This window comes from Oxyura jamaicensis, chromosome 7 (assembly GCF_011077185.1).
Source record: "Oxyura jamaicensis isolate SHBP4307 breed ruddy duck chromosome 7, BPBGC_Ojam_1.0, whole genome shotgun sequence".
Taxonomy (NCBI): domain Eukaryota; kingdom Metazoa; phylum Chordata; class Aves; order Anseriformes; family Anatidae; genus Oxyura; species Oxyura jamaicensis.
In genome coordinates this window covers 21,033,220-21,052,682 of record NC_048899.1, presented here as the reverse complement: position 1 = coordinate 21,052,682, position 19,463 = coordinate 21,033,220, and the positions used below count along the sequence as shown (strand labels likewise).

General features: G+C 37.7%; 1 protein-coding gene across 6 annotated transcripts in view; it reads right to left on the bottom strand.

The window, feature by feature from the left end:
- The window catches only part of COBLL1 (cordon-bleu WH2 repeat protein like 1), an 81,897-nt gene that overhangs the window by 56,725 nt on the left and 5,709 nt on the right, over positions 1-19,463 (bottom strand). The window contains exon 1 of one of the 6 annotated variants that reach the window (XM_035331341.1): positions 9,375-9,421. The exons of the other annotated variants lie outside the window; for them this stretch is intronic. Within the exon in view, the coding sequence (XP_035187232.1) occupies positions 9,375-9,406 (32 nt within the window). The 5' untranslated portion in view covers positions 9,407-9,421. Of the gene's footprint in view, positions 1-9,374; positions 9,422-19,463 lie in introns of those variants that run through there. 6 annotated transcript variants of the gene reach the window in all.

Here is a 19,463-nt window from a genome sequence, read left to right as displayed (position 1 = left end):
GTACATTCAAAGCACTGCAAATAGCAACTCTTACAATATCAAGGGCAATAATTTTTAACACCCAAAAATTTAGGCAAACAGCTCTGTTTGGACAACTGAGTGGCAGGGCAGCTTCCAATAATAAATTCTGGAAGCAGGCGGAGGGATGTGATAGCGTGCCTAGAGAAGTGCTGCTGCAGCGTCTGCCTGGAAGGATGATGTTGGCACTGCCATCTAGAAAAGAGAGACAAACCGGTCTGCTCTCTTCCCTGCCTGAGAGGCTGAGCAAAGATACAGAGAAGGAAAAACATTGCCTTTCAACCAGAGATTTTGGCAAGACAAAGCTGGCTACAGGGAAGAAAACTGGTTCTGCTCTCTAAAGCAGGCAAAGTGCTGAAAATTTCCTCCTTAATTGCTTGCCTGGTATGAAATATCCTCAACCTTTTATTACTTACTCTCTCTGTGAAAAATCAGTCTTAAACCTGCAGGTACTTCTCCTGCTAAGATTTAGACCCTTTAAAATGCTGTAAGGCAAAGTACAACATACTGCTCAAAGCACAACTGCTTTTAAGAATGTCCTCTGACCTCCTTCAGTTAAAGACAACAAAAATGCAGATGTCTTCAACGAAAAAGAGCATCAACTACCTACATAAGAAATCTACCTAGAGAATTTTTTTTTTTTTAATTGTCCTCCTACACAACTGACTGTAATACCTAAGGCATACTCATACACAGCACAAGCTGGACCAGCTGGACCAGTTAACACGCTCCTCCAAGTTATTGCTGTCAAAGGGTAGGTACATTCTTTGCTCTCCTGCTCTGACATGATCTTTCTATTTCAGTGACCAAAATAGCCATTGCTTAGAGATTTGATGCAGAAGATGATTGAAAGGCTCAGAAATCCTCTTTCTATTCCTCCCTCTGAACAGGTTTTAGAAAGGCCACAATGTGCTGCCTCCCCCAAGCGAGGCAAGAAAGTCTGCTGCATGGTCCTGGGTAAGCAGGTCTGCAGCCAGGAGCACAGGCATTTTAGCTGTTCATATCATCTTCCTCGTGGAGGACTAGCAGAAACTGGCTAGTTTAAAAGAAACCACGAAGAAAAAAAGCCACAGGGTGGCACTGCAGGTAGGCTCTATTTTGAAACTGTTTAGTTTCTTATTCTGATTAAATCTGATCATATCTAATCCCATCTGTACAAGACAGGAAACTGGCTCATTAGTTTTTTCTTCATATTGTTCATCAAAAAATATCCCTAGAATATAAATCACATCTTGAGAGAGACACTAGTTCAAAGACATCAGGGTATTTCATAAATGCATTAAATGGTTTTTAAGAACATAAAGCAAAAATAATGAAATTCTAAAGGTACTCTAAGGACTGACGTGTATTTTTGATTCACTGTTTTGTTTTGAAATAAATTAACAGAAACTTTCACAATGCATGTATATTTTCATACAAAAGTTGTATCATTTTCTTCATATTGTGTCTTTTTATCAACACGAAGATCGGAGAAATCTCTAAATAGTTCTCTGTGAAACACTAGGTAGGACAGTATTAACTTCTAAGAAAGTGACTAAACATCTGTGAAAATGGTCTTAATACTGCATTCAGTACTACCACACCCTTTTAAAACACTTCTCACGTATAAAAGAATCATACACCATTTGATGCAAAATAGAAGACCTAGGAGAACAATACTTCAAAGCTGGACTTAAAAGTCTATTTTCTGCTTTATTGCCCAAACTCCTGGTGTTTCAGTTAAAAGCTAAAAAGGGTTACAAGAAAAGCTATTCCTGTTCATTTAGTGAATAAACTGATACTGAAAGGAGATTTGGAGGTCAGCCAGGATTGCAACAGCTACTTTCCACTTTCAAACTAAAGGTTTCTTTGAGATATAAATCTGGTATTTCTGTAGTTTCTAAGCTAACAGATAACATAAAGCGATTAATATGTGCATGGTCTTAAGTCCTACATAATTTTAAATGTTCAGTTTTGAAGTATGATGAGCAACAATTAGTCTTCCTTGTTAATGCTTATTATAGTAACAAATGAGAACAAAAAGCTGTATTTTAGCTCACTTGCACCATTTCATGAACTAGAATGCCAGTTCATCTACTGTCACTTTTTCTTATCCCAGAGGGCAAAATTCTGAAAAAACAGAGTATTTTATTCACTGGGGGTCTGACAGAAATTCAAGGGGGGACTGGTAATTGCTTCAACTGCCAAATAGCTATAAGCCATTCTTTCTGCTATGAGATCACTTCTCTTATTTCTGAAACTGTTTGTATATGGAGATTCTATTGCCATTAGACAGCCTGACGTGAATATATGGACAAAGAAATGTTAACATAGCAGTGACTTTAGTGGGCCCCAAATCAAAATAATGAGTTGGATAAGGTGATTATGTAGTAGTATTGTTTTCCACAGCTATACAAGTTTCATCTGAGCATATTGTTTACCTATTTTGCTGACTGTTACACTATAGCACTCTACATCATACAATAGAGATATATTAAATGATTTGAAGACATCTGACAAATACTAACTATATTAACAAGTTAGCAATAGCGACCACAGTAAAATACATTCATTTTAGTACCGAAATCTCAGTGCTGTTGGCACTTATTAAAATCATGTGTTTAACAGAAAAGTATTAAAGACAAAATACACACTCAAAGGAAAAGATTTCTTCCTGAACAGACTTCGCTATTGTTATTTTGTCTGCTTGGATTTAGAAGGCTTCTGCTCAAGTGTCTTCCTGTAGACACAGAACAACTGTACTTAGAGCACTTCACACAGTGACATTCCAGTTCCCCAGTTACATACACAACAATACAATTTTCCCATAACACAGCAAGGTCAGGTGCAACTGATGGTAGTTAAGTCCATTAATTCTAAATAAAATAAGCTATTTAAGTTAGCCTATCTAAAGGGCTATTAGATTTTTTTCTGACCACCTCTGTTTCCACCTACACCGTAATGGACAGAAAGCTAAATGGAACAGTACAAATTTAGGAAGCATGTACTTTGCTTATCAAGGAACAGGCTCACCATCAAAAGTACGGCCTTTTGAAAGTACAGAAAGCTGCGTATAGCGAGATGCATGGAGAAAGTAACTAATATACATTTGCTGGAGTTGTGGTTGTTTGTATTTTTTTATTTATTTATTTTTTCTCTCTCTGCTTTTTAACTTTCTTACAGGGAAGCATTCACAGTTAATTTGTACATATTCTGCATTTTGGGGTTTGGAATAATGCCTCAGGATGGCATTAAAAAGCCTATGCCATCAAATTGCTAACTATAATTTCAAAGCTAGCCAGTGCTTTACGCTTCCATAGTTGCTCACTAGTGACTTGAACAGCATTCGGGCTGTGATGTGGCTTTACAGAACTTCAGTTCTAGATGAGAGGTTACACACACACACACACACCCCAAGAAAAAATAAAAAAAAAATGCTAATTTTATCTCACAACAATCAAATATCAAAGACAGGATCCTGCCAGTCCTAGTTTTGTCTCACCAGCACTAGAAAAAGTCTATGTTTTTTGTACTACATATTTCTACTAATTTATGTAGATGCCTAAGAAATTCCTTTTGTTTTCAAATATTCTAGAATAGAAGCATTTGTTCAAGAATGAAAAGAACAGAAATTAAATGGCTGCATAGCTGTTGGCACTGCAACACAAAACATTTACGTCCACCCCTTAACAAAGAACCACAGCATCACACAGAACTTTATAATGTGTAGCCCAAATTTGTATACAGCCCACAGGAATTTAGATACAAGAAAACACATCTTACTAAGCAAAACAAAAACCCCCATGCAACTATTCCTATCCAGCACTGAGACACATTCTTGCATTTCTATGGAAAATAACAGTGAAAGCGGCATAGCCACATATTCTCTTGAGGCCACGTGCTACTGAGCCACTGGACAAAGGACAACTTCTGTACAAGTGATGGGGGACCAGACACATAGACCATGGGAACTCTTGGTCACTTGGCTACACAGCTGTGTGTGTCATTTGTTTTTAGAACAGAAACATCTTCCTTTAGAACAAAAACAGATTACTGCAATATTAAAAAAAAAAAGACAAAAATAGCTGTATTGCTATGTATGGTATGTCTGACAGCATAAGCTGAAAAACATGTGTAAAGCCACTATTTCACTGAACAGTGCAGGACTACAAATTCTGCAAAATTAAAAACATTTTAGACAGGTGACTATTATCATCAGATCACTCTCCGGAAGAGTCCAAAAACTATGCTGCAGAAGCCCCATCACATTTTGATAATTTTGTCTCTGTCTCTTGCTGACAAATGACTTAAATTTGTGAAAACTTTCATTTTTTCCAGGGGAAATAAATTTATTCTATCATCTAATCAAAAGAGAGATGAACAACAGCTATCAAGATTATCTAATGGATCAAGAAGTTATTTCCATTCCTGGATTTCTACCCTTGCCAGTTTTAAAATGTAGCTTGCACACGTGAAAATTTCTTTATCCATTTCAGTAGAACTAGGGAGGGAACGTGCATGGAAAACCAATGTAATCACATAACTGCAACTACCATAACAAGTGGTTTTGTGCTGAAAGTGCTGGGACAGCCACAATTTTTCTTTGTTAGACAAAGATGGTCTACTATTGATTCAGAAATACTGATAAGGATCAGGAAAATAAGTTACTTTTTTGTCACTTTAGATATGGACAGAGGACAAAACAAGCTGTGACCGACTGCTCAGAGATACCAAAATTCACCTGTCAAATTAAGCATTATGATAAAAACAGAGGAAACAGATTGTGATTCTGGATTCCTCTTCTGCATAAGGTCTACCAACCTTTCACCACCTTCTGTATCTAAGGATCAGCAATTGTCTACAAAACCTCACTGGATCCAACTGCTAATCACGGTATGAACTGTTAAACCATGTCTCCTAACTACTCAATGCACATCAACAGCCTGGCACATCAACAGCCTGGCTAACACTGTTTTCCAAACAACAACTCCCACAAATTAATGTGGGTAACTACTGGCAGTTCATAACACACTGCACCAGTGCTCTATTTCTGTGTACACTCACGTAGTTTCTCAAGCTCATCATCACATTTAAGCTCATAATTCTATTTTTTGCATGTTTGGGGATATATCTTTGTTCAACTCTGCTGTTATACATCTGTCACAATGACATTGCAGACTATGTCAAACATTTTTTTTAGATCATAAGTTTGAGCACAATCTAGCAGCCTTTAAAAATACACCATTAGATTTCTGTGGTCACGTGTAGCTAACGAGGCTACCAGGCAATTCTTTGTCAAAGGCAAAGAATCATAGCAATGACATAAGCTTCTGAGAAAATTACAAAACAAGCTTTACAGCTGGGCCTACCTATAATTTCTCTGTCTTTTTATTGTTCCTTTTTAAGCCCAAATGAAATGGCAGCATATTATTAGCACAACTGATGCTAAGTGATGCAGCTAAATGGCTGGTTAAGGAAAAGATGCCCTTACCTTCTTTGCCAGAAGGGTGAAATCTCCTCTTCACGTCACCTGCTCCAGGTCATATTCTTTTATTTATTTATTTTAAAATAACAAATAGAAGAAATAAAATTGCCTGTACATGCTCACAAGGGGCAAAACTGCAACACCCCGCTGTATAACATGGGCTAGAAGTCCCAACCTCCAACACTTCTTACATATGGGAGCTCGATGCGACCAAGAACACAAACTGACACTAGAAAGAACAATCTTTCTGCTTGTCTTGAGTTTATGTGAAGAGCCATGCTATGGCCAGCAAAGAAATTCCTGAAGAACAGTATGTCAATTGAACAGTGTTTGCATATTTGGATTTCAATTCAAGGCACATAGCTGCGTTAAGGAAAGTACATGTTCAGGTTTATTGTAACATTGGAGGATTATTTCTACTGTTGGCAACTACCATCAGTGACAATTCATACAATATTGCTACCTGAAAATATACAGAACTTGTAGGATTAATCTCTGAGAAAGCCTGAACTCAAACATTCAGTGAGAATATGTATATGAGCATGCATAGGTGTATGTAAGTCAACAGAACAAGTTAAATGAGTAAATATCAACTCCAGTAGTATTTAGAATTGGATCCTTTCATCTGCAAAACTTATGCTCACCTGTATGCATGCCAAAAACAAATAGAATGGATTAACAGATAGTTTAATTTTATCAGCACAATGCAACAGTTTCACATATTCACCAATACTAAGGCTTGTTATTGTTATGTCTAGTTCTCTCTCCTATTTTTAAAGCATTCAAGATGTAATATTCAAGACAGTAGAAACTGAAAGAGGCTGGCTGCTTGCCAAGACAGACCAGTCCCTTTTCTACACTCTAGAAAAGTACATGCAGGCTCTGTTGCCGAAGTATCCAGCTATAGGCCTTGGTATCCCATCGTGTTTCATGATGTAGCTCTTTCTGAAAAATCTCAGTATTTTATAGCTAAATTCCAATCCAAAACGCACACTTTTGGAAGCTTGAGGGATGTAAATCATCTTCCTTTTTTGGCTTCCTGTGCTTTCAAACAGACTGCTTACATATGAATCAGACCACATTACCAACCCTGGATATTTACAGTGATGTTAAACAGACATTACATTCAATCCCATCAATTCTTTGACATGCCAGTTTTATCTCTTACCAGTCTTTTTTATTTCCAACAAAATTACAATAATATAATACAAGATGAACAGACAATATAGATCTCAATTGTTACTCATTTAATTCTATGCAATTAAGAGATTACTTGGTGGCTGTGCCACTAGAACACAAGATAAAAGTTTAAGATAAATCATACATAATGTGAAAACACCTGTCTGGCATCCATTATCCTGCTGCTACTGCATGCCTTCGGAATGGGGATTTGCACTGCAGAAGCCACAAACTATTATTTAATGCCAGAGCATACCACCAGACAAGACAGTTTGCAAAAATGAATTAAGAAAATTATTAAGAAAAATCTAGACTCTTTTAATGCTGTACTCTAAAAGAGAGAAACATTTTGGGATAACATGCTGTTGAGATAGTACAGTAATGGCTGCCATGTTCAAAGCTAAAAGGCATCAACAAAATAAAATATTACAAACAAAGATTCAGGATAGAAATCTGAGATGTACCGAACAAGGTAAATCAAAGAGAGCATGTGCTACAGTTTTAATAGAATAGTGACTTGTGAGACCAGGAATTAAAATACAAAACCTCCTTTATCCCACCAGCAACCAAGACCTCTTGCCAAACAACTGAGTGCACTTCTTTTACAAAACAGCCTGAGACACCACAAGCACATCTCAGCAACAGTACATGGGTGCATGCAAGACCAACTGTGATTCATAATTAGATACAAAATGAAATGTTCATGCACAGTTTACCAAGTTTAGCAACCCTGTGGGACCATGACATAACTTTTGCAAGTTTGTCCAATCTTCACTGCTTAGCACATGATGCCCATAGTCTGTGAAATTCCTGTCCTAGAAGACTTTCAAAACATGACTGAATAAGGTCCTGAACATCTTATTCTGTGACATTAGCTCTTCTTCATGCCACAGCTGACACAAGGTGACCTCCCACAGTTCCCCCTAACCTAAATCACAGGGATTCAGTAACCCTGTCCTCAAAGAAATCCACAAAGACATACTGTAACGCGGGCCTTCTGCTATCCACAGATCAGCTCTCTGTCAATTAATTTGTTCCAAATAAAGGAGAAAACAACTTGCACTTGCTCTGTGTAGAAAAAGACATTGCAGCTAAATTCTTGAATCCTGAGCAAGTCTACTAATCTAGATCGGTGGTAGTAGCGTTTTTTCCACCCCAGTTTGCAGGTTCCTAAAAAGGCTTTTCAGTTAGCAGTGCAAATGCCTGCCTTACAGCCAACACAAGCCAGTTGGAATAGGCTTGTTCTCTAGCTGTTTTGTAGAAACCCACTGTACACGGGCCACATGCTGTTTTAGAAACTGATGACATATCCTTATGGCACAGTAAAGAAGCTGATAATAATACCACTCATTTTATTTTCAGCCTCTTTAGAAACACAGCAATGTCTGCTTATGATGGGGTTGGGCCAGTTTTATGAATTCTGGTCCTTTGTTTATTGCCTGCGATCCATGCTCACAAGCCTAGACTTTCAACTTTCATACTGACAGGTTCTTGCCTAAATAGTAGAAGACTTTCACTCTGCAAGTAAATGCAAATTAATAACCAGAAGCTTGTTTTTTATTCAAAAGCTAACAAAGCAGCTTAACAAAAAAAAAAACAAATTAATAACAAGCAAATTAAAAACAAGCAAATTAATAACCAGAAGCCTGTTTTTTATTCAAAAGCTAACAAAGCAGCTTAACAAAAAAGCTAACAAAAAGCTTTCAAAGTTGCCAGGATTTATCATACTTACTGCCACTCTTCACTCCGTCTAGCAAGGTCAACTGTTCATGAAGCAAAAGCTTAAAGGCAAGTTGAGTGGTCTCTTGCACTTCCTCCTGTTTCAGTATTGCACAAATTGCAGCAAGCATCCTTACACAAACAGACTAATTGGAAATAGAAGTTGTGGTATATCAGTTGGGACTATGAACTGCAAACATACAATGCAAATATTGCACCTAAAAGGCAATTAGCCAAAACAGATCAGGTAAAAAAGGCTCAGGCCAGATTAGCATTAAATAAACCTGAACTTTTTCTTAGAACAAAGCCAACATTTAGCAAGAGGAACTGGTGGTATCACTGATCACTGTAATTAAAAACCTTCCACGAAGCACCAGAGATGCTATGAAAAACATATTCCTTGGTTTTTTAATCTTATTTTTATCATTGTTACCGAGGCTCTTTGCAAGTGAAAATGGAAGCCTGATTAGAAAGAACTCATCAGAATTTATCAGCTCCCAGTACTTCATTCCTGCTTGATTTAATTCACAGGATATCAGTTATTTTTCTGTTAATTGTAAGGTCAAAGAGGATCCCATGTAAGCAATAAGCAGCAGGAACTAACCAAACAGAAGACCGGATCTTTAATGCAAATGTGTTTCCTGGAGGAAAGGAGTAAATCAGTGCAGATAACGTAGTACAGAAGCAGAAAGTTTTATATATATATATATATATATATATATACACACACACACACACACATAAAGTCCTATGTTCCAGTGAGAAATTTTTTGAACAGATTGTTTTGGAACATAAGTAGCTCCACAAAACAAGAGCCCTGCTGAAGAATTTACATACTTACCAAGGTTTAAGTTACTAATCAAAAGCAACAGCTATTTGCTTTATGGAAGAAGAGTTGTGATACTGGCTTGAAAATTTAAAGAAAAAAAAAAAAAAACACAACAAAAAGTACAAAACAACATGCACAGCAAGATATGTCTGCGTGAGTGCATACCTGAGACAACAACTCCAGAAAATATCCCTCATTCTTTAGATGGTTTAAAAAAAATAATACTGACAGTATAATTTAGAGACCTTCAGAGTACTGGGGCAGTTCAAATAATGCTTAATGCTTTTCAAATAAACCAGTTACCAGGTCACATCAACAGAATTCCATAGCACGCCTCTTGATACCCAGGCTCCTGGCCTGTTAAAGAACAGCATGCATTTATATTAACAGCTGGAATTTTAAAGTTATCTTTAATGACCATAAGGTATGACTACTAAAAAGTTGTATGCTTTTTCCAAAAATCACTGGTCTAACCTAAATCATTACCTATCCTTATTTGATGAACCCCTGCTAAAGACACTATGACATCTGATAACCAACTGACTAAAACTAATAAATTAGTTTTTAGCCCTAGAAAAGGTTGTCCCTCCATAAATTAGTCACAAGTAACTGTACAGAAAGGCCTCTACAGGAAACGTGGTCTTCTCCCAAGTACATCCAATATAATTTGATCTCCACCTCAGAACTTTATGCCATTTCATCAAAAAGACTTAATTCCTGATCAACTTGTACAACTGTTTAATACATACAAGAAACAAATTCAAGATCTGAAAGCTTCTTCCTCCTATCCTACCCCTACAAAAAAGCAGAAAGAAATAGATTAGTGAGGTCTTACTTCTTCAGAAATACATATGTTACTGGATACTGGCATATCGTTATATCTCAGTTTTAGTACAACCATTTTATCAGTACTCCAAGAGGTAACCTCTGAGAGCACCTCATCTCCAGTAATTTTGCCCAAATAGTATTCTAGTATACACAGATAAAGTAGCAATAAAAGTGTGATTTAGAAAATAATTTAAACACCGGGAGGATAGCTTGTTTCACCCAATACAAGTTCTCTCAACTGTGAAAATTTAGATGAGTAATGAATAATGTTCCAAAGGAACAGTCCTACTTAGCCCTTTAAAGAAGTTATTTCAATTGTGCTACAGTCTAAACAATGAAATTGTAATGTCTTTTGGAACATTATTATTATAAATACATTTTTCCTTAGATATTATGAAGGCTTATTACACAAGTCTAAACAGCTCTCACAACATCCTTCTCTCACCGAACTCCAGGTAAATGTAGATATGCTTTGGTAAATAATAGAAAAGTCATTCTGAACTTTAACTTCATGGAAACCACAGACTTGGCAGATAAATTTATAATTCACTATAAAGCAAACTAAATATTCATTTAATATTGTTTTCATGCAGTAAAGCCCTCAAGATGCTTTCAAGAGCGAGGCATATCTGCTTTCCAAGACAGTCCTGCACAGCTGACCCACAACTCCCCTCTTTACACTTCCTTACCAAATGCTGTTCCCCTGCCACACATGCATCAGCAGCATGACCCGCTTTCGAACCTGATGCCCAGGCAGGAACCTCACTGCAGGGCCAGCTCTGCACTTGAGTACAAATACCAAGAGGTCAACAATTCTTTGTTAGCCCGTGCAAACCGCTACACTACAATCACACTACCAAAACAGTTCTGTTCTTAAGGACCTGCCCCTTTTCTTTTTCCCCTCTACAAAAACACCTGTAATGTTACGGAAACATCAACTTTTATTCACATACTTGCTGTTGTCCCAGATTCAGCTTCCATCTATGAGAAACTCACATTTCTTAAATAACCATCTAAGTTATCCTACTGTGTACATGAAGAGAAAAATAAACTTTTGGGAAACAAACCAGAACAATAATTTGACATACTTTCTTCCTAAACAGGAGAAGTGTACTTGGATATAGTGCTCAGAAGCCTAAAAAGTATTACTTTTATAAAACAAAGTTAAAGGCAACACCATTCTAGTTAGTGTTGAGGAACAATAGAACAGAACGTTCACTGAAATAGGGACAGGGAAACACTTTAAAAAAGAGAAAAACAAAACACAGTTCAGGCTACTGAACAAAGAAAATAGAGGGGAAAAACATCACAAGATGGCAAGCTCAGACATCTGCAAGGGGAGAAAGCCACCTGGCCATTTCCAGATGACACGGCTGAGTGACACAATTGGCAGGCTTTAAGAGGCACTGAGGACACAACCCACAGCTCGCCTTAGTAAGCCACCCTTGGCCCGAATAGGGAAGGGGGTTTCTATTTCTATAATCTAAGGAACTATAAAGAGGTAAAAATAACCACTTTGTTTGTCCCATTGAATAGGGGATTAAAATAACTGGCAACGGTTTTAAGTCATGCACCAGAGGTGGATTCACCAGGTCACAATTGGAAAAGGAGAACTGCCAGGCCTTGATAAGCATGGCAATTACCATTCTTTTATATACAGAACCACTCCAAGGGAGTAGAGTTTCCTTACAAAGCAATAACAGCATATCCTTTGATTTATACAGTAGTCCACCAGCAATACAACCAACATCCTGTTTTCATCTTAAACTACAGCTGGGTAGTTTGCCTACAGGCTTTATTTATCAGAGCTCCTATAACTAAGTCCCTTCTCATTATGGGAAACAGCACTCTTGTTTAGCAAGCATTTTATGTTCCTGACCTCCTTAGTTCTGAAAATTCTAACATGGTACCTATCTGATCTACACAGTGCTCAGTTGTATACTGAATGCATTGAAACAATGTGACTCAGTAAACAGTAAAACACTTTTCCCGCCTTGGAAGTCATGTAAAAACACCCAAGAAAATTCAGAGGAAAAGGACTTCCTTGCTTTCAGAGGAAAGAAAAGACATACTGATTGAATGATCTAAGCTGTAAGACCTCAGAAAGCCCTTAGAGCACAAGTTCTTGAGACTTGAAACCACTTCTGAATTCTCCCTCGATTTATAATTTTTCTCCAAATATAAAAAAACTCAGTAAAATATACCTAGTAGAATATAACATTTGTATTAGATACCTCTCCAATTCCTTTAAGCATTTATTCATTTTGTATTCTGCATTATCACAACAGTCAGAATTCCGTCAGAATTGCAGTTATTTTCACATTCCTACCCAGGAAGGAGCTAGTCAAGTAGCATGTTGTATATGATTTACACACTCATGCTCTGTGCCCATGCAATAACTCATGAACATTCCACTTGCATGCTGTCACCCTGCAGAAACAAAAGTACCACAAGGGCTTAGCAGTTAACCACCGCACTCATTCAAAACAGTTTTAGAAATTTTTGCTTGTTGAATGTAATTCACTAAAAATGAATAAAATGAGGAATGCATTGCTAGTTATAGCTACAAAATATCTACTTTTTTTTCTTTAATTTACATTCAAGCAAGGGGTAAACAGCATGCCAGCAGAATGACAGTGGAAGCAGAAATGCAATTATGTAGGGCAAGCTTGTGAATTAGAATCTAAAGACCCTGATTTAAGAGCACTAGAGAACTTGTAATTTGTCTACACTGGCCAAAAAAAAAAAAAAAAAAGGCTGGGGTGTGGGTGAAGACAGAAGGATAGGCAAAATTACCCCCATCACAGCTACAGCAATAGAAGCTTGAGTGACAAGAAGGTGTGGAGATCAGAACATTACCTACACCAGAGCTTCTACTCTTGTCCTTAGTGGTAGGAGCTAGGTCAGAGACCAGCTGCAGATATTTCCTTTGCCAAAATCTCTCTAAAACTTGTCCCAGTTCCCCCAGGCTACTCATGGCAGATCAGTGCTTCACAGAATCTGATCAAAAGCAACATGAGTATTATTTTAAGTCTAAAGTTTGATACTGTTTTTTTTCAGCATTCTAGGGGGGGGGAAAAAAAAAAAAAAAAAAAAAAAAGTTGACAGGAAGCTGGCTACATAGTTTATAAAAGCAGAAAGACATGAACAAAAGACAGCTAAAATTCAACCGAAAACTCATTCACCCTCACACTACCAGTAACAGCTATGTGCCAGTAGCCTAAAACCCATCAACCTCTCCGCCACACTTCCTCTCTTCCAGCAGAAGATTTTTGGGTTTCACACACTGCCCAAAGGCATCTGTCGAAACAACTCCACCCTCCTGTCAGGGAAGAGATTCAAGCTTCGGTGAACGACCCTTTACTGTTCTTTTGACACACCTAAAACAAAAACGACCACAGTTTTTGGCATTTTTATTACAAGGACATGAAGTCACTGCCATACTGCAGCTAGCATAAAGAAAGCCTCTCTTTGGAGCCAGAACTTTCAAACATTTCAAAAACATTACCAAATTAAAAGAAAGAATATCTTCAGGTAAATACAGGCAACGGAAAAGGTCCAACGGCAACAAAAACCTGCCTAGATTAAAAAAAAAAAATTCTCAGGCTTGTGTGATGACAAACAGCTCTTCACTGACTTCTAGCTGAAGAAAAGGACAAAAAGAAGCTACAACTAACCTACTCCAGGTGCTCAAGAGCAGGAGTAAATCTACTCCGCTCAGAACAAGACACAGAAACTTCCCTCCACTTAGACCATCCATATGGGAGAGCCAAGCATGCCACCCCTGGCAGTTATCCAACTATCAAAATGAATCTCCATAGCCTGTGTCACATCTGCAAATCAGTCCTTCTCATAAATAGCCACCAAACCATTTCTTGCCTGCTGGCCATTTAACTGAAACCATTTGTTAATTAAAGCCACAAACGATCACAGGGAAGACTAACTGGTGTTACCCCAACAGTTTAAGGATGTGATTCGCATCTGCTGACAGATCTGATGGTACTGTCAGAAGCCAAGTTTTTAAAAGGGTGGAGCTTAAGGACTAAATTTTTACAATTTTGGCTAAAGTTTTGACATGTTTCAGCTCTCCCTTCCTATCTTTGCTTAAGTATTATATGCTCCTTTGCAAGCAGACTGCAGATCTTTCTACCACATTGGGCACTTACTCACATGACCCCACAAAGTGACTTCTCAGCATATGACAGATGTGAAGCCTGATCTGACAGGATGTGGGAAAGGCCAGAAACTGTAGACCTGTCATGAGCTCACTGGGTTTTATTGAATCTTCAAGTGAATGCTAAAAACTCATAATCATTTCTAATCTTGGACCTCCTGTTTACATGTAAGAGAAGAATTCTTTAGATACTGGACCAGTTTTCCATTCCGAGAACATGCTGTTGGCTGGCACCTAACTGTACAATTCTCAGTTAATTAGGGTAGGATTTTTCAAGGGTATTTCCATCTGAAGGTCTTCCAAGAGGCTCTGACAAACTTTTGTTTACAACATAAACAATTCACTGGGCACTTCATTTCCTACCACAAATCTGTGCACCATAAGCAGGCAGAGGCCACATCAGCTGGTCAGAGAGCAAGCAGATCACATTCAGGAGGGGTGAAGGAAAATCCCCACGTAGCAGAAAAAGGGCTCAGTACCTGCGATTTGGGGCCTGTTAGGCTAGTCTACATGTGTCCGTCAGGTACAGCCCTGTAGTTAATAGTCAATAACCTGCAAGGGCACGGTACAGCTGAACTCACACGTGGCTGCTGCCATGCTGTACACAGCATGCTGTACTTTCTCAAAGAGACCACTCAAATGTGATTTTAAGCTTGAGCCCTAAACAAGTTAAATTAATCACTAACATATAAACCCTATATACAATCAACATTAACATATTTTTCCAATGAAAGAAAATATTGTTTTTTTCTTGCCCTAACTCTTCCATTTATTCATCCAGAAATTATAGACCGTTTATGATCATCATCAACTGGGGCCAGAATTATACCCTAATTCTCTCAAACAATGCTGGGACCTAAAGAGATGCCTGATTACCTGTTGAAGATCATAAAAATATCATATTATAATATCTGTCTCTTCTGAAGAGGGGCAGAGTTTTCACTGACACCACATGGATCTTTCTACGAGACCATTCATAGTACCAAGCAGTTTTTTCAATCTCTATCTGCAGTCAATACACGTACAAAATACTGGTTGACAGTGCATAGGTTGAAATTTCAGCATTTACATCATGCATCATTATTTCCAAACATTCTCAATTCTACCATAAAAACTTATTCTGGATTAAAGTCCTGGCAGGCAGTCTTTAAAAAGAAAAAAAAATAAAAAAAAATCTCATAAACCCATTGGCTGGCAAGCTTTACATATTGAAGCTACAGAATCCAGGAAACTTTTGGTGAGTTAAAAGCAGGGGGAGGGAAAAAAAAAAAAAAAAAAAAAAAAAAAAACTATAAGCAGTGTCTTCAACAACACCAGCAGGATAATAAAAAAAAAAAAAAAAGTTTGAATAGTTCTAAAACTATCATGGTACCAAATTCAACCCCCCCTTTTTTTTCCTCTAGATTAAGTCATTTTATATTTTGAAGGTTTCATTTAGCATTTACAATTCAGTGCATTTCCCTCCTCTCCCTTTATTCATTTGAGATTTATGGATGAAAAAGCATTGCAGTGGTGTATTTTGGGAGAAAGACTGGAAAGTTTGTAAAGTGTTTGGGCAGTGGAAATATGAAAACAGTCAAAGAAAGATGCTCAGAAACAAGACAGATTCCAACAGTTCAGACAGTGATGTCAGATCCTTATTACTTTTCCAAAATAAGCTGCTTCAGATTTTCTCCTATCCCCCTCGCTATTAACGATCAGCTCTGAAGGAGTGCTCATAAACTGCTGTAGTTTACCACACCTTGTGCATATTCACCTTGCTTTTCTAAAGAAGTGAACAAGCATTACCTTACTGCTGCTATACCTGAGGGCAGGGGGGAGATGTGCCCTACATTGCAGGAGAACGATTAAAAAAAAAAAAAAAAAACACTGAAAGTTAGTTTAATTTCAAAATCCTCTGAACACTGTACATATGACCTGGGAGAAAAACAGACACCTCCCACCACGGAAGAACAACCACTAAACAAAGACACAGAAATGTTAAGGAGTTGAAGGAAAAAAGATGCATCAGTTCTATCAATTCTATCAATTCATTTCTAAAACAAGTGTCCTAAGAACCTGCTATGGACACATCAAATTAGATATACCTGATTTTGAGGAATAACAAAATACAATACATTAAGAAAATCACTGGTATTGGCTCAGCAACGCCCCAAGTAAATTCTGACTTCCTTGAATGGAAAAAAATATATAGAATAAATCCCATGTCTCTGGCTATCAGCGCTGCCTTAAGATCTCAGCTTCAAATTCTGTCAGATGTAGAAAGACCACTTTTTCTTCCAAACGTCTAAAGGCTCCTATACAGTTGTGGTTTTGGAATTAAGTGTTACAATTCTTCTAAGTTCCTACGCATTAACCAGCAATAAAAGCTTTCAGAAGAGAAGCAGCACATTTAAGATCCAACAAAACAGGACTTTCCCTGAGAAGTGAGTACTTTAAAAACTTAATGAGGTAAAAATAGCTGAGGGATGTCACCAAGGATGGAATTAGTGAGGCTACTTTGTAATGTGGGTGGAAGGAGAGGATTAAAATTGCAGGCAAGAGGAAGTGAGATACCATGAGTCAGAGACCAGCAGGGGATACAGAAAAGTTTGTCTGGAGATCTCATAGAGTAGGTGAAGAAAGCAATGACTGTTAAAGAATGAAAGCACAGGAACCAAGGGACAACTTTCAACACATAGTTTATCTTGATTTTGGAGAACTTTATTTCATTTAAAAAAAAAAAAAAGTCAAAGCCCGGATTTCTGCCATAGCATCGATTTCTGAATTCACACACACTTCTGAAAATCATTAGAAATTCCACCCCTGGAAACATGCCTACTACACAGTGGTCATCAGCTAGCTAACTTCTTGTCTGTCTTACAAGCTGAAAAGCCATGAAAACACTTATCATTGCAAATAGTTTCTATGTATCATTGCAAATCACTGAATCACAGTATTGTAGAGGTTGTAAGGGAGGTTGGAAGGGAGGGACCTCAAGAGATCATCGGGTCCAAAGCCAGAACAATTTCACAATTAATTCTGAACAGGATGCATTTCTTATGAAAAGAACAAGAGGTTCTGCAGTAGTAGTCAAGTAGTACTTTATTTTTGCTTGAAGGGATTACATCCCATAATGACAGGTTGTAAACATTTTTCCGAACTATCTTTCTAACAGACATTTTAGCTCTTTTTTTAAAAAAAAAAAATAGAAACAGAGACAAAAATATTGTTCCTCCCAAGTAAAAAATGCTTCCAACATTGTTGTCACAAGAATTTTTAAATAGATACCTCAGCAGATTACCTTCTACCTGCACTGCAACATCCAGCTGTCTTGTCAGTCTAGTTTGGCACTAAACAAGAACTGTACTGGGTTCTAAAAAGGTCAACAGCAATGCAATGATACATAAACACTTGGTAAAATACCAAACAAAAAGAAACAAACTCCCCACACTGTATTTTTCCCTACTGCCCTTCTAACAACCTTGTTACCTGCACATTAAAAGTGTCTGGGCAGTAATAAGATACAAGCACGTGCAACTCTTCGGGTACAAGCCCTCTGACACTGAATGAGATGGACCAGGTATGAGCGCAGGAGACTACAACATCCGAGCATGGCTCAAACACTCGGGAAGCTGTGCGTCACTCGAGGACAGTGAAGAACAGCACGGTGCCATGCTTAGAGGGTTCTGCAGAAAGGACATCACAAAGCCAGTACGAACCCAGTGATGTTGTACTTCAAAGTATAGGTATTTAACTTCAGAGAAAGACAGAGCCATCTGCAGGCGAGTACTTCACACCATATAAAGGGTTTTGTACTGTACCTTAACCCCTAAGGAATCTGCCAAACTGCTTGTGCAGTTTGCAGTTAAAACTGAGCGGGGAGGAGACGCAGAATTACATCATCCACCAATACAAAGACCCTATTTTTAACGACTTTGTCAATAAACTGCTTGTGTTGAAGGGACAGCTGAAAGAGATACTTCAGCCTCCCCATAGCAAAATGTCTAAAAGCTGCTATACATGCACATAAAGAGCCCTGGTCTTTGGAAGAAAGTGTATCAGCAATTCTGAAATGAAAGCCAGGTAAAACATCAGAGGGAATCTTCTAAACAGAATTTCTTCATTTTAGTTTTTAAAAATCCTGTTTTTTTCCTTTGTGTCGGTTTCTTGTCAGAAACTGCAGTGAAAAGGGACTTGATTCTAAAGACAAATACTCAAGTTTATAATGCTGTTCTTTTGAGATAGAGTGGGTTTTGTAATTAAAACAGCATCACTTCATAAGAGAGATGCATGGCAAGGAACAAAAAATGTATGATCATTGGTACTTGAGAAAAATTCTAGCTCACAATACTTACATACATGGCATAGAGTAATTGATTACACTGTTCAGGGAGGAGGAGAGGTTCATTTCTATATATATGTTATTTAAATAAGAGTAACATTTTCCAAACCACATAAATATATTTCTAGAACAGAGATGAACAATAAAAAACAAATTTGCAGAAAGTATTTTTAAAGTACAGCTAAGAAAGTACAACTAGCAACCTATTTCTTCAGTTGAAACCTTTGTTGAATTAATGCTCCCAACAACCAAACTAATGCTTTCTAATAGAAGAAAGCTCATGTCTAGCCAAAAATATTCATGTGCTCTATTTTCTTTAACTGAAAATAGCAATCCTGACAATCCTAGTCTTGCAGAACAGTCAACGTATACACAAACTCCCCAGGGAGACATTTCACAGACAGATTAGGGACCCATCCTTCAACCACCCACGTCTTTGATCATTTACAACCACCAAAAGATACACACAAGTGTATGTGCCCCTTTTGAACTGGATAATCTCCAAGCAAATAAAAAACAAATCCAGGAACTCCTAGTTCAGTAAATATTCCCATGGTATTGCACTTCTGATGCAGAAAAAAAGTTTCTAAAAAAAACTGAAAAAAATGCATATTTCTCTATTTGTCCATCAACATGCAGATTTTAAGCCAGAATGCATCTATTTGAATCCTAGTTAGTAAAAGGTTTACTTTGATACAAAGAGTTACATTTTTAGTTGTGAGACCCTACTTTAGGAGAGAATTAGGGTGAAACCTCAAGTTTTTAATTGCCTGTTACAGCTCAAAACAGTGTTGTTTTTTTCCCCTCTTGAGCTCCCCATTGTCGCATGCTGCACAGCCAGAGTTTCCTCTTCATTGTGCTAATACTGGGCATGGCCACAGAACTCTACAGGAGTCTAGGAGCCAACATCTCGCCCCCCTGTCATCCT